This window comes from Gopherus evgoodei, chromosome 1 (genome assembly GCF_007399415.2).
Source record: "Gopherus evgoodei ecotype Sinaloan lineage chromosome 1, rGopEvg1_v1.p, whole genome shotgun sequence".
Taxonomy (NCBI): Eukaryota; Metazoa; Chordata; order Testudines; family Testudinidae; genus Gopherus; species Gopherus evgoodei.
Window position 1 is genome coordinate 144,453,379 of NC_044322.1, and position 15,221 is coordinate 144,468,599.

Sequence of the window (15,221 nt, forward strand, 5' to 3'; positions counted from 1 at the left end):
AGGTAGATAAAGCAAGTTAGGCTTATGGTTGTTTTCTTTATTTGCAAATGTGTATTTGGCTGGAAGGAGTTCAAATTGGTATTTTGCTGAAAAGATTTTAATTTGTACTTGTATACTTAGGCTGGGAGGGTATTCCCAGTGTCTATAGCTAAAAAACCCTGTACCTATTCCATCTTAAATTTACAAAGATAATTTTTACTGTTTTTTCTTTCTTTAATTAAAAGCTTTTCTTGTTTAAGAACCTAATTGTTTTTTTATTCTGGTGAGACCCCAAGGGACTGGGTCTGGATTCACCAGGGAATTGGTGGGGAGAAAGGAGGGAAGAGGGAGAGAGAGGCTGATTTCTCTCTGTGCCAGGATTACTTTCTCTCAGGAAGAGTCTGGGAGGGGGAAAGAGAAGGAGGGAGGAAGGTGAATTGTCCTCTCTGTTTTGTGATTCAAGGAGTTTGAATCACACAGTGATCTTCCAGGGTAACCCAGGGAGGGGAAGCCTGGGAGAGGCAACGGTGGGGGAAAGGGTTTACTTTCCTTGTGTTGAGATCCAGAGGGTCTGGGTCTTGGGGGTCCCCGGGCAAGATTTTGGGGGGACCAGAGTGTACCAGGCACTGGAATTCCTGGTTGGTGGCAGCGCTACAGGTTCTAAGCTGGGACTGAGCAAGAGGAATTCATGCTGGTACCCCATCTTTGGACGCTAAGGTTCAGAGTGGGGATTATACCATCACACACACACACACACACCCATCAGATGTTCTGCAGCTGCTGCATAGTTACCAGTCCTGAAGATAGCTTAAGTTCATAGATTGATTTTGTAGCTTGGGTTCGTAGCTTGTGGCGGCTAACTGGCCAGGAAAGCCAGGCACAAGGACAAGCTGGATCTCTGTTGGGCAGGCACTGATGTCCTTCCATGTTGGCAGCAGAATGTTACCCAGAGTCTCTCAGCTCACCCTTCTTTTTTATAGGCTTTTAGTTTGGATTCAAAGTCTATAGGTCTTGCTGTGTCACGCTGCCTCTGGGTTTGGATTGATCACCCATCAATTGCAGGCGTGACTTTCAGCCTTGAACCTGGCTTTGATCTTCCTTCTGTTGATCTGTTGTCCTTTTCTTTTTAGGGTGGATGCTTCTTACTTTGTTTAGCACTGTTGTCTAGGTCTTCAGCCGTTGGTATTTGAACTTTATCTCATCAGGACAGGCTGGGGCTGGAGGTTGATACCGTCATCCACACATACCTCATTCACACATCTAAACTAAACTAATAAGATTACAGCAGGGTTTGCAAAAATGAAGGTTGGTGGAAGTTTTTACAAAATGGAGTGAGTGTTTTAAAATGGGGTTTGAATTACAATATGGCAAACAGTGAACAGAAGTTACAATGTAGGCAAGTATAGTGAATGGTGAACAGAAGTTACATTAACAATTAAAAACAATTTCATTTATCAGTTCTACATCTGTGCCTTCCCCCAAGGCCCCACCCTCGCTCCACCTCTTTCTGTCCCTGCTCCGCCCCCTCTCTCAAGGCTCCATCCCCTCCCTGCCTCTTCCTGTCCCCACTCCTCCCTTTCCCAGTGCCTCTCACATGCTGCCAAACAGCTGATTGGTGGCAGCGGGAGGCCCTGGAGAGGGGCTGATCGGCAGGTGGCTGATGGGTGCTGAGCAGCGCTATTGTTGTTATAAAGGATTGTAAAGTAAAGACACCCAGGCACTGGGAAATTTTAGGAAGGATACAGAGCCACTCAACAAATGGTTAGATAGGCTCTAACCATCAGCACAAACACAGAAGGTCACAAATAAGTGACAATTGGGCATGAAAGATAAATTGTAAAAAACTTGGGCAGGAAGGAGGAGACATAGGTGCCAGTGTGATTGGTTACATTTTTTTTTCCTTAGGGGTGTGGGATAATGTGATAGGTTTAATAAATTTGAAGAAGGTAATTAGTTTTACCTATTTAATGTAAATGAAAAATAATGCTTTTTGGGAATCAGCTCCGGACTGCAGTACAACAACAAGCTACAAGACATAATACCCTACACGACCATGACGTGTAAGAGCACCAGGAATCCCCAGACAAGTGAATCCTGACTGGCCATCAGATGTATATTGGGAGTGGTGAGAATAAGAGATTTGCTTGGCATGTGTATTCTGTGTATCTTGCTAATAAATAGATGTTTAGAGCACAGCTGTGTAAGGCTCTTTCACTGGGAAAAGTTCTCGCAGGCGCCTAGATCCCTGAACCCTGTGGGTAATGGTGGGTACTTAAATTGACCAGATTGCTCCCTGAGTTCTGGGAGTAAGGGTAGGTGCCTTATGTCCTGAACCCTTGGAAGGGAAAAGGTGGTGGTGGGGTATCTAAATTGACTGGGTCACGCCTTGAGCCATTGGTAGGGAATAGATAGGGTGTGGGTAACACCATAAATCAAAGGACCAAACTCGGTATGACGGAAATTAGACTTAATTGGTGGACAAAAGAATGTTGGGATGAGCTATTCCATTCATCACTCCCTTTGGTCCTTAAAAGAAAGATTTTGGGAGGAAAAGGAAGCTGTCTGACAACTGCTGACTGGGAGATGGGTGGACCAAAAGAACATAAGAATGGTCAGACTGTTTTCCACCTATGTATTGGTCAGAGTTCGGTTGAGGTCTAGGGGTTGTTTGGCATGAGCTGGCACCTGGTCTGCTAGCATCACACAAATATATTCTATTCTGAACACATCATGTCTACGTATCACTTTACTTGCTGCAGAGAATGGGATATCTTAGGTCTATGAATAGTTTAAATGACCATTCAGTCCAGCCACTATATTCTGGAGGTGCCCTAGCTAAAAGCAAATTATGGAGCAGGGTGGGAGGAAGAAATCAGACCATGTGGCTAGGGATGAGGAACAGATGAAAATGGTAATAGACCAGAGGTCATAAACAAGGCTATTCAAACATTCCAAAGTACTTGGAAGATGTGTAATTATTGATTAATATTTATTGGGCACATATCAGCATGGGTGGCCCTGCCTAAGCATAGAGGAAGACATGGTCCCTTAGTTAAGGATCTTCTAATCTAGGAAATTAGTTCTACTCATGAATTCTTCGACAAATATTTGTGCCAATAAATTTGTCAGAGCTAGAAGCACAAATTTCTAGTTTAGAGGCAAACTGTAAAAACTAGTAGAGCAGTGGTCCCCAACGTGGTACCCGCGGGCACCATGGCGCCCGCTGGGACATTTCTGTGTGCCCACCTAGTGCCCAGCAGGGGAGAGAAGCCACGGCCCCGCGCCTGTTGGGGACAGAGAACTCCGGGGCCCGCAGGCTGCAGGCGCCGGTGTTCTCAATCCCCGGCAGGCGTGGGGCTGCAGCTTCTCTCCGGCTTCTCCGGAGATGCAGGCTGCAGGCGCTGGTGTTCTCTGTCCCCGGCAGGCACGGGGCCACGGCTCCTCTCCAGCTTCTCTGGGGCTGCAGGCTGGGGCACTAGTGTTCTCAGTTCCCTGCAGGTGCAGGGCCGCGGCTTAAGCCGGAGAGAAACCATGGCCCTGCTACCGGGGACAGAACTCCGGGGCTGCAGGCTTCATTCTATGTTAAAGTAAGAATAATAAATATATTTGGACCAGCAGTTCAACAATGTTTTACTTTTTAAAAATAAAGAAGATGAAAACTGTTTATGATATTTATTTTGTAAAAACTCCTTAATTTTTCTTACAGGTAGATAAAAAAGAGCAAATTCACATGGTAAGGTGAAAGAGTAATTGCTGAATATTACATGTAAAATCACCCTTTTTATTTTATGGATTCATATATTATGTAATATTAAATATGATGTTTTTCATATTATTTAATGTACAAATACAAAATAAGTCTTGAAAAATTGTTAGCGCCTGCCACACTCTTCTGAAAACATGAATGTGCTACCGGCCACAAAAACGTTGGGGACCACTGTAGTAGAGCCAAGAAAAATACAGCAAGAATGTATAGAATTAATAATAATGAATGTTTGATTAAAAAAAAAAAACAGGTTGATATTTACATTGTTGTAATCCTTCCTGAAGGAGGCAGCATGGTCTGGAGAACAGAGCATGTAATTGCATCAAACTGCCTTAGTTCTAATCATATCTATGAAACTGAATCATTGTTGGCCCATGGCAACTCACAAATTCTCTGAGTGGATTCTGCTATGGCGTGGATAGTTCATTATCTCAGACCATAGATAGCCATTTACACATGTGCAAAGGGGATGTAAAAACTACCAAATTAGAACAGTACCATTTTATAACTACTATGAGTACATATGATGAAAGACTGGAGAGAATGAGGCTCTCTGTTTCCAGTGAATAAAATGGGGTAATACTATTTCCCTTATTATAAGCATTAATGAATAATGCTTTGAAGATATAAACTATGTATTGGTGTAAATACTAATGTATTAAGAAACACTGGAAGAAAATTATATCAACCCCTTGGCCTTCTCAGCACACAAAGTTAACTTTTCTTTCTGTTCTAAATATATAAATAACGTGTTATAAAATACTAAATGCAGGTGTGATTTTCTCCAAGGGTAAGACAACTGAGGGTCATATTATAAAATAAAGGAAAAAAGTTTATGGCACTGTCTGTTCTAATTTCTTGGTTTTCCTTGAGGGGTCAGAGTTCTATCTTTCTGCATGAATTCTTCAGAAAAATCTGTGATATTTATGTTAGTGAGACACAGTCTGCCTAAAGAACACATTTAATCACTTGGAGTTGGAAAAATAATACTTTGTATGACTTCCAGAGTGAGGTTCAAAACTGCTAGTTTAGTACTGCGGAATCTTTAGAAAATGGTTGCAGAATTCTGACTTAAACCACTGCAGATTTCTGGCCCCCGATTCAGGAAAGCCTCTCTGCTCAGAAGAACACATGCATTTGTGTTTAAGGCTGATTGAAGTCAATAGGATTTAAATATATACTTAAGTGCTTTCCTGAATTGGAACTTTGAATTCCTGAACTTTTAAGTTCTTAAAGTGAAACAAAAACCAAACACGTTCTTGGACTATACATGGACTTGTATTTTCCCTGTGAGGTAGACAGAGAAGGTAACATTTTAGAAATTTGAAGACACACTAGCATGCAATGAATCTGTTTTTGAGTAGTGGCAAAATTATAATTACCTCACCTGCAGCAGTATCAAGTCCCCATTCTCTGCAAGACTATTTATCTAGTATATACCCAGGTGTGCAATATGGCCTTGATTCTGCAAACATGCATATGCTTACAGTTAATCACGTGTGTTTACAGGATTAGAGTCCAAGTTCAGTGCACAAGACATACCTGGTCTGAGTAGAAGCTTGTCCCTTTCTTACATCTGTTATTATGACATCTCCCCATCACTAACTATATGAATTGCCGTTCAGGATGCTTAGTGACACCAGCCAATTTTCCTTGCCTTTTTGTTCTCCCATCTGTCCCACAATCTAAGTCTCTCTCAATATTGCTCTCAGACACGAAAATTCAAATACCTCCAAGAGAAGAGACATAAATATCTTTCTTGGAATTAAAATTAAAATTATTTCATTATTTTATTATAGTATATTAAGGAAATAACCAACCACTGACAAAGGCTGGAAAAAGAAAGTGCAAATCTGAAGTCTAGGCAGAAATAACACAAAATGCAAAGTAGAGAAATGGTTAAAGAAGAAAATTACCTTTGAAACAACATTTCTTAGAAAATTATTGTAGGCACACTAGGGGGTAAATTTTGAGTCTGTTGAAGTCAATCAAAGCTTTGGGATTTGGCTTTTCAAAAAGAAAAAGAAAAAATACAAAAACTTTAAAAAATATTTGGATGGCCTCAGGCATTACTACACAGGCAACTTAGTTCAGTGGATGTTACACTACCCAGCTTCTATCTCAGCTCTGTCATTGATGTGCTTTGTGATTATGGGCAAATCATTTTGCCTTTCTTTCCCTTCCCATCCTCTGCCTGTCTTACCTATTTAGATGGAGGGTTTTTGCACCTGGAAATTTTCTTTTATGATGTGTTTGTACAGTGCCTAGCATGATGGGACCCTGATCACCGGTGAAGCATCCAAGTACTACTGTGACATAATAACATAGATACAGGCAAGTCTTATCTTACTCGGGGGTTCCATTCCATGGTTAGCGCGTAAAGCAAAAACCGCTTATACTCAAAATTACATCCTCAAGCCCTTTAAATGCCGCCCCAGCCCAGCCGCCGGAGCTGCAGGCGGGATTTAAAGGGCTCCACTGCAATTTAAAGTTGCGACAGACCTGTAATGCTTCATTTGTGTTAGCATACACTGACAATAGTCTGTACATATGAGGGCTCTAAAGAGTGTAAAGATTACATCTGATACACTAGCTATGGAGCAGCCCTCTCCCTGCATATCAATAAATTATGCTTTATTGTGAAGGACCAGATTGCACCATAAATTCCAGGTACAGGTTCCAACATTTCATTTAATAAGTGAGTACTGTATGCTGGTGTGTGTTCACCTTCCTCTCTCTGTATAGCATCAGCTGGCCCAAATCCTTTCTTTCTCTCTCACTCTCTTTTGCACTACATCTGGCTGTTCCCTTTCCTCCCCATAACATTGCCTCAAACTTTTTGCTCCCTCACTTCCCACCCTGAAGTTAATGCTTACTTTGATACTAAATTTAGCTCCTAATTGCTCTGTCCAGACTAATATACCCACCTACATTAATAATTTCCCACTCCCACAAAAGAGCAGTGCTCCTTCCTGCCCAACTCATTGCTACTACCCACTGAGATAAAATGACCAGCAACTATCTAACACCTAATTCATCAGCTCCCACTCTTACCTATGCAGTTGCTATTAATACTGTCACTCTAGGCTAGGTCACCTGCCAGTACTCAGAAGTCTTTTTGCTATGTATGGCTAATAAAGACAGTAACATTAATCACCTTTCTACACTTGATAATCCTAACCTTTTATGCATGTGGAGCGATTGCCTTACCATGGACAAATGTGAAAGCTGCATGTGTGCTCCTCACTTTGTCCCTCAGATTAGATTTTGCTGTATTATATTCTCTCAGGTGGATATTACTGTATGTGTTAGTGTCCCCACCTATGTGGACATGGGCAATATTACTGGGTGAGTTAAGCTGTGACTTCACTAGGAAAAAAGGTATTTAAGCCATGTTAAAATCCTAATGGAGCAGTTATAGTTTTTACCTATCTATGCTTGTTCAGGGGGGCATGCCTAGTGGGCGGATGTGAAGGTTTTCCTTGATCAGGTAATATGGGTTAAAACTACAACTTGCTTTATCTACGTTATAATTCTAACAGGAGTTACCTTAACATGGGTTAAAAATACACCATTAAGCCCAGATCACAAGACCTTACAGTCTCTGGCTTTTTCACTGCAAAAGAGGTTAATTTTACATTGAGATACCTAACTCTAGAAACAAGATCAATGGAGATAAATCACAAGTAGTTTTTAACCTAGATGTAGCTAGCTGAGGTCAACCTACACTGACACCAGGCTACATTAGGTAAAACTATCAATGCTTTGTCTCCACTGGGATTTTACACCATTAAACATCTTTATGTAAAAACACAGTTTTGGGGGGGGGCAGTGAACATGTTACTTAGTTCCCTGTGGGGGGGTGAAGGGTGTGGTACAGGCTGTTCTCTTGTCTGATGAAGGGAGGGAGGAAGAGAAGAGAGTTTTGCTAGGTGTATTTTAATTCAGTGGTTCCCCTGTTGTAGATGTGAGAGTGGTTGCTGGGCTTGTAACAAGTGTTTTCTGTGGGGGAGGCAAAGGAGGTCTTTGACAGTCTCTCCCCCTGTGTCAGGAGGGACATGCAGGGTGTTACTGTGTGTGTGTGTGTGACAGTCTCTCCCCTGTGCCAGAAGGGACATGCAGAGTGTTGCTGTGTGTGACAGTCTCTCCCCTGTGTCAGGAGGGACATGTAGGGTGTTGCTGTGTGTGTGTGACAGTCTCTCCCCTGTGCCAGGAGGGACATGCAGGGTGTTGCTGTGAGTGTGTGTGACAGTCTCTCCCCTGTGCCAGGAGGGACATGCAGGGTGTTGCTGTGTGTGTGTGACAGTCTCTCCCCTGTGTCAGGAGGGACATGAAGGGTGTTGTTGTGTGTGTGACAGTCTCTCCCCTGTGCCAGAAGGGACATGCAGAGTGTTGCTGTGTGTGACAGTCTCTCCCCTGTGCCAGGAGGGACATGTAGGGTGTTGCTGTGTGTGTGTGACAGTCTCTCCCCTGTGCCAGGAGGGACATGAAGGGTGTTGTTGTGTGTGTGACAGTCTCTCCCCTGTGCCAGGAGGGACATGAAGGGTGTTGTTGTGTGTGTGACAGTCTCTCCCCTGTGCCAGGAGGGACATGCAGGGTGTTGCTGTGAGCGTGTGTCTGTGACAGTCTCTCCCCCGTCTGAGGCCGGGGGTGCCACTCACACCGCTCTCTTGTCAACTTCACCCCCGCCAGCCCGGGCCCTCTGCCGGGGCAGTTGGCGCATGCGCCCTGGTCCTGGGGGGGCGAGGCCCGGCGCCTGCCGGCTGCGCAGTGCCCAGGCCGCGTGCGCCCTAGGTGCTGTCGCCGGGCTCCCTCCCAGCAGCCGGCCCCGTTGGCTGCCGGTGACAGGCGGAGGCGGCCCCGCTGCTGCCCGGCATGAGGGGGGGCGGCTGCGCCGCGGCTCCCGCTCACTAGCCCGGCCGAGCCGCGCAGGCGGCCCGGGGAGCGGCGCACCATGCGGCTGTGCGGGGCGCTGCTGAAGAGCCCCATCCCCAGGCAGATCGAGCACTACTCGCGCTTCTCCCCCTCGCCGCTCTCCATCAAGCAGTTCCTGGACTTCGGTGAGTGGCGCCGCCCGCCGGCGGGGTGTCAGTCCCGGTGCCCTCGCAGCAGCCCCTCCGGGCCCCCCCGGCTGCTGTGTCTCTCGGGGGAGGGGAACTGCGCAGTTGGGGGAGGGGTGGTACCGGCACCCCTGGTGTGTGTGTGGTTGGGGGAGGGGCTGGGTGCGGTGATACTTGTCAGGCACAGGCCGCACCACGGGGTGGTGATGCGCCCGGGCCCGCTGTCGGTCAGGAGGCCTCTCCGCCTCTCCCCTTCGCTGGGCCGGAGGCTCAGCCCGCCCAGGTTGGCGGGGCCGCCGCCGCCGTGGGAGGCCGAGCAGGCTCCTTGTCAACCGGGCTCCTGTGGCTGCACAGCCGCGTTCATGTGTCTCCTCCCACTGGAAAACTTCTGCTCCCAGGAAGCTGCCCAGACAGCTGCAGGCCCTGGCTTGTCCTCTGAGCGGCGCCTCTTGGGGTCACCCTACTGGTATGGCTGGCGGGGAACCGGCTGGAGCTAGGAGCAGCCGAAGGACTCAGTGAAGGGTTGCAGAGGCCTGGCTCAGGATTATTGCTGTTACTCCAACTGAGGAGCCTTGAGAGCTGGAGGGGGCCAGGCTGAGACACCGGCTGTGAGAAGATGGCATGCATGAGATAGGGAAGAGAGGGAGGCTACTTTTTCTGTGACTATATGGGCTGTCCTCACTGCAGTGCTTTCTCCAGTTAGCTACGCTCCAGTTCACTCCTGTACAGTTAGCCTAGTTCAGGTGAGAGCAATCACACTGCAAGCTGTACAGAGTGACTGTATTGTCTGCACAGAGTTGCATTACTAACTCAAGCATCAGCAGCACTCCCTGGGTGGCCAGCTAGCTTGGATTTAAAGCAACACTTAATTTGAGCTAGAGATTTTGGTGTGTGAGGCCTTATGTCAGTGCAGGTGGTTGGTAGCAAATACCCTCTTCTCTTCAATCCCTTGAGACCTGTGAGTGGCTTTGTGCTTTTGACTCCTCTAAGATAACGGGATTTCATTCCTCTTGGTACTCTTTAAAAAGATATCTCTGTGTATGCTTAATTTAAAAATAATCTGCAAAGAATTTTTTAAAATTGGGCTTGTGCTCTCAAACTACTTCATTTTGTACAGTAAAGGTCATTTGAAAGGATTTTTTTTCTGTTTGCTTTTTGTATTAAAAGTATGAGGAATGTTGAGTTTGGTCTTCCTTGCTTTTGGTGGTGGACTTCTAGGGCCTTCAGGATGTTCGTTGAAGGTATTTGAATCCTTAGCAAAGCCTTGCTTTTTCCAAAATATTTATTCATGATTAAAGTTACATACAAAAAGACAGTTTTAAATAGTCTAATTTAAAATTCCTTCCCCTCTTAGACAACTTTAACTCCCTTGGCTCTTGTGATGTTCTCCAGGTAATTAGTCTTTCAGATATTTTATAGGCTTGATTTCCAATATTAAAAAATAAGGAGAGGGTGAGGAAAAACGTTTTAATCCTTCTTTATACACAATAAAGAAGTAAATTAAAGCACACAATAATTTTTCTTTTGCTAATTATCTTTTAAAATAGCCCTTGCTGTATCTCTATTAGCAATTGAAATTTCCTGTGACAGAAATATTAATTATTTGAAGGGAAACTGTCAGGTATCCATAATAACCCCAGAATTAGATCTGTGTAAATGGGGTTGGGAACAGAATGAAACAATCTAAAATCAATAATGTTTTGTTGGGACTTAAATATTTCTACGTTGTGTGTTTGCAACCCAAACAACTAGGTATTGTTCCAATACAATGGTTCTTTAGCTACTACTTTTAGACTTTTCTCTGATTCCCCTCTGCAGACAACCCAGAAAGTCAAACTGACCAGTCAGTTTTCATTATTAGCGTGTGAGTGAAAAAATAATGAAAGAAGGTGGGTGAGATAATATCTTTTATTGGACTATTTCTGTTTGGTGAGAGAAAAAAGCTTTCCAGCCTACGCAGAGCTCTTCTTCAGGTCTGGGAAACTCAGGGTATGGCTACACTTACAATTTTGCAGCGCTGGTAGTTACAGCTGTATTCGTACAGCTGTGTAGGGCCAGCGCTGCAGTGTAGCCACACTGACAGCTACCAGCGCTGCAGTGTGGCCACATTTACAGCACTTGCAGCGCTTTTGGGAGTGGTGCATTGTGGGCAGCTATCCCACAGAGCACTTCGTCCCATTTTGGCGCTGTGGCTTGTGGGAAGGGGAAGGAAGTGTGCGGGTCTTTCCGCTTCCTGTTCCAACGCCCCATGGTGCTTTGCTACATATTCTGAGCAGTTTGGCGGCATTGTGAGTCTGCAGCGTGATATCTGAGATTTCTGTTACAAATAGAGCCTGAGCTGCTGAGGACCTTGCTGATGAATGTTGCCAGCACATCACGCATGGCAGTGGAGCTATTCCTTCAGCTGCAAAGTGACAGTGAGGAGTCAGACGATGATATTGAAACGCCTGACGCTTAAGACACTCAATTGCTTGCGGCAATAACAGACGTGCTCAGCACTGTGGAACGGTGCCTTTGGGCTCGGGAAACCAGCACTGAGTGGTGGGATCACATCGTCCTGCAAGCCTGGGATGACGAGCAGCAGCTGCAGAACTTTCGGATGAGAAAAGCCACTTTCATGGCACTGTATGCTGAGCTCGCCCCTACCCTGCAGCGCAGGGACACGAGATTGAGAGCTGCCCTGCCAGTGGAGAAGCGGGTGGCTATTGCAATCTGGAAGCTGGCAACTCCAGACAGCTACCGATCGGTGGCGAACCAGTTTGGAGTGGGAAAGTCCACCGTTGGAATGGTGCTGATGCAAGTTTGCACAGCCATTAATCACACCCTGCTAAGAAGAACTGTGACTCTGGGGAACGTGCAGGACATTGTGGATGGCTTTGCAGAAATGGGTTTCCCTAACTGTGGAGGGGCAATAGATGGGACGCATATTCCTATTCTGTCCCCACCCCACCTGGCATCAGAGTACGTTAATCGCAAGGGGTATTTCTCCGTGGTTCTGCAAACGCTTGTGGATCACCGTGGGCGTTTCACTGACATTTACTCAGGATGGCCTGGAACGGTGCACGATGCACGCATCTTTCGGAACAGTTCCCTGTTCAGGAGGCTGAGGGACAGGACTTTTTTCCCAGACCGCAAGATCACAGTAGGTGACGTCGAAATGCCCACTGTGATCCTTGGAGACCCCGCTTACCCCTTAATGCCAGGGCTCATGAAACCGTATACAGGGAAGCTTGACAGGAGCAAGGACCGGTTCAACTACAGGCTGAGCCGGTGCAGAATGACTGTGGAATGTGCTTTTGGTCGTTTGAAAGCCCGCTGGAGGTGTCTTTATGGAAAGCTAGATTTGGGGGAAAGCAGCATCTCCGCTGTTATATCCATGTGCTGTACCCTCCATAATATTTGTGAAGGGAAGGGTGAAAGATTCAGTGAGGAATGGACCTTCGAGGTTTGACGCCTAGAGGATGAATTTGCACAGCCAGAGAGCAGGGCTACTAGGGAGGCCCAGGAAAGGGCTTCAAGGATTAGGGATGCTTTAAGGGAGCAATTTGATGCTGAGAGCCAACAGTAATGTTTGGTGCCTTTGCTGTGCTTTGTTCTACCTTGGGGTACAATATTTACCACTTCCTGCAATAATAAAACGTATTGTAAAAGCCATAAAATCCTTTATTCAAAGTACAGTACATAAAAGGCCAGGGCGGTTAGGGTGGTGGACTGTACATTCAGAGGTTTGAATATGTCCTGTTTTGATTACTGTTCAATGTCTGCTGCACTTCAGGATTACTATGCTGCAGGGTAATGGGGGTGGAGTGCACAGGGTAAGAATTATAGTTATCAAGGCTGGTAGGTGATTGTACAGGTGTTGGGGGCAGCTGGGGGTAATAAGAAACTGGCTGCTGGAGAAAGGTGTTTTTGTGCAAATACTGGGGAACAAGAAAGAGAGCTTTGGGAGGGGTGTGGGTTACCATGGTACAGATCTGCCTGCATGGCTACGAGAGACTCGAAAGACTCAGTTTGGCGAGCCAGGAGGCTTATTATCTGCTTTGAGGTTTTTTTGATAGCCAATTCCTTTCTCCTGCTTTCTGTTTGCCTCCACTCATACATTTTCTCTCTCCATTCATACATTTTCTCTCTCCATTCCTGCGTCTTCCTACTTTCTCTGTTGTATTGAATCATAACTGCTTTGATCAATTCTTCTTTTGATTTTCGGGGATTTTTTCTCAAGTTCTGCAACCGACGTGAGGCCGGTGATCCGGCTGCATTAGTCAAGGTCACTAAAAAAAACATAGATAGAAACACGTAATACACAGAGGCTACATTGTTTATTATCACACAGTGAAGGAGTTTTTAGACTTTTTGTAGCATCCTTCCCACATACCTCACATAACACAGAGAGGCAAGGGAAGCGAAGGCATGGCGAGCAATGGGGTGAGTGTTTCTGCCCCGAGTGCACCTGGCAGGGGTAATTGACCGATGGGTCACTGGGGTTTATCTGCACTGGGTACAGGATGTAGCTGGTGTCCTGCACAGGGGACAGTAGTGAACAGGAAGGTGGCAAGCTGCTGGCGGGGCGGGGGGGCGGTCCGCGTAACTGCCGGCCTGCTGGTGAGGGGGGGGGAAAACGCGCAGCTGTGCTGGCTGCCTGCTGGGAAGGGTGGGGAAAAACCGGAGGGCACCGCGGGGCTGGCTACATGCTGGGAAAGGGGGGGGGAAGACCGGAGCGCACTGCGGGGCTGGCTGCCTGCTGGGAAGGGGGTGTGGAGACCGGAATGCACCGCGGGGCGGGGGGGGGACACGAACCTGGCGCCTGGCACTCAAGTATCCCTAAATTCTCAACAGGGTTTCCTACTGCCAGATATATCACTGCTGCGTGTTACCTGGGAAGAGAGGGAGGGTCTTCTACAGCAATGTGGATTCCGCCCTGGCCCCTATGCAGCTTGCCTGTGTGCAGCCATGGTCCCCCCACCCCTCGCTGCACAGTGGATCAGACGAGTTAGCTTGACCGGGACAAGGACCACGGTGGCTCTCCCGATAAACTTGAGAAAGCACATTGCGCACGCTCTGGCTGCAACTTTTCAAGAGATTACCGAGGCAGATTTCAGAGACGTGATAGAGCAAATCAATGGGCTATTCCACGTTTAGGCATGCGGGCAGCCATAACCCAAACCCTCCTCTCCCAAAACATAAAAATCTGCTTACCCTGAGCACGCTCCTCAGTTTCTTCCTCAGCAGCAACTTCCAGCTGCTGCGACTGGCTAGCCTCCTCCTGGCTTGAGAAGAGCTCCTGGCTGCATGCCTCCTAGGACTCCAGGGTGTCTCCCTCCACGCCAGTAGCCTCACTGTCGGCTTCCTCTACACCCTCCCCCACTTCTCCCTGCTCTGAACTCTCCATCGTGCTCTTAGGATTGGCAGTGGGGTCACACCCAAGTATGGCATTCAGCTCCTTGTAAAAACGGCAGGTTGTGGGGGAAGCTCCTGAGTGGCGATTTCCCTCACAGGCTTTGCAGTAAGCACTCCTCAGCTCTTTTATTTTGACCCTGCACTGCAACGCGTCCCGTTCATGGCCCCTTCTCAGCAAGGACTGCGATATCTGCCCATAGGTATCATAATTTCTCCTTCTGGAGCGCAGCTGTGCTTGCACAGCTTCCTCACCCCAAACACTGATGAGGTCCTGCAGCTCGGAATTGTTCCATGGTGGGGCTCGTTTGGGGTGTGGAGGCCTGGTCGCTGATTGATTGAATGATTGATTGTACTCCACACCTGGCTGAGCAAACAGGAAGGGGATTTTTAAAATTCCCGGGGCATTTAAAGGAGGGGTCAGCTGAGCCCAGGGCAGTGGAGTGTGCATGATTACCAGAGAGGTTTCTAAGGTATGCTGGGATACCTCCATATACCCAGAGGTCAATAAAAGCGCTGGTGGGCGCCCACACTTGCTGACCAGCGCTGGATCACCAGCGCTGGAATCCCTACACCCGAGGCTCGACCGGGTGTACAGCCAGCGCTGCAACCAGGGAGTTGCAGCGCTGGCCGTGCTTTGCAAGTGTGGCCACATCCTAAGTTGCAGCGCTGTAACCCCCTCTCCAGCGCTGCAACTCTCTAGTGTAGCCAAGCCCTCAGGCTATGTCTTCACTACAAATTACTTTGGTATAGCATGTGTGGCTCAGGGTGGGGTTTGAATAATCCACCCCCTGACTGATGTAAGTTATATTGACCTAAGCACCAGTGTGGACAGCACTATGTCAGTGGGAGAACTTCTCCTGCCGACATAACTCCTACCTCCACAAGAGGCACTAGCTATTAAACCGAAGGGAGAGCTCTTTTCCATCATCTTAGGCCATGTCTACACTAGTGATCTTACAGCAACACAGCTGTACCGATGCAGCTGTGCTGCTGTAAGATCGCTTTTGTAGCTGCTCTAT

General features: G+C 47.0%; 1 protein-coding gene across 2 annotated transcripts in view; it reads left to right on the plus strand.

Annotated features, from left to right (window-relative positions):
- Window positions 1–8,641: 8,641 nt before the first annotated feature.
- Window positions 8,642–15,221, plus strand: part of PDK3 (pyruvate dehydrogenase kinase 3) — a 132,175-nt gene continuing 125,595 nt past the window's right edge. For both annotated transcript variants that reach the window (XR_004001963.1, XM_030575124.1), the window contains exon 1: window positions 8,642–8,805. Coding sequence is in view for 1 of the 2 variants with exons in the window: in XM_030575124.1 (XP_030430984.1) it covers window positions 8,700–8,805 (106 nt within the window). In the remaining variant the exon portion in view is untranslated. The remainder of the gene's footprint in view (window positions 8,806–15,221) is intronic.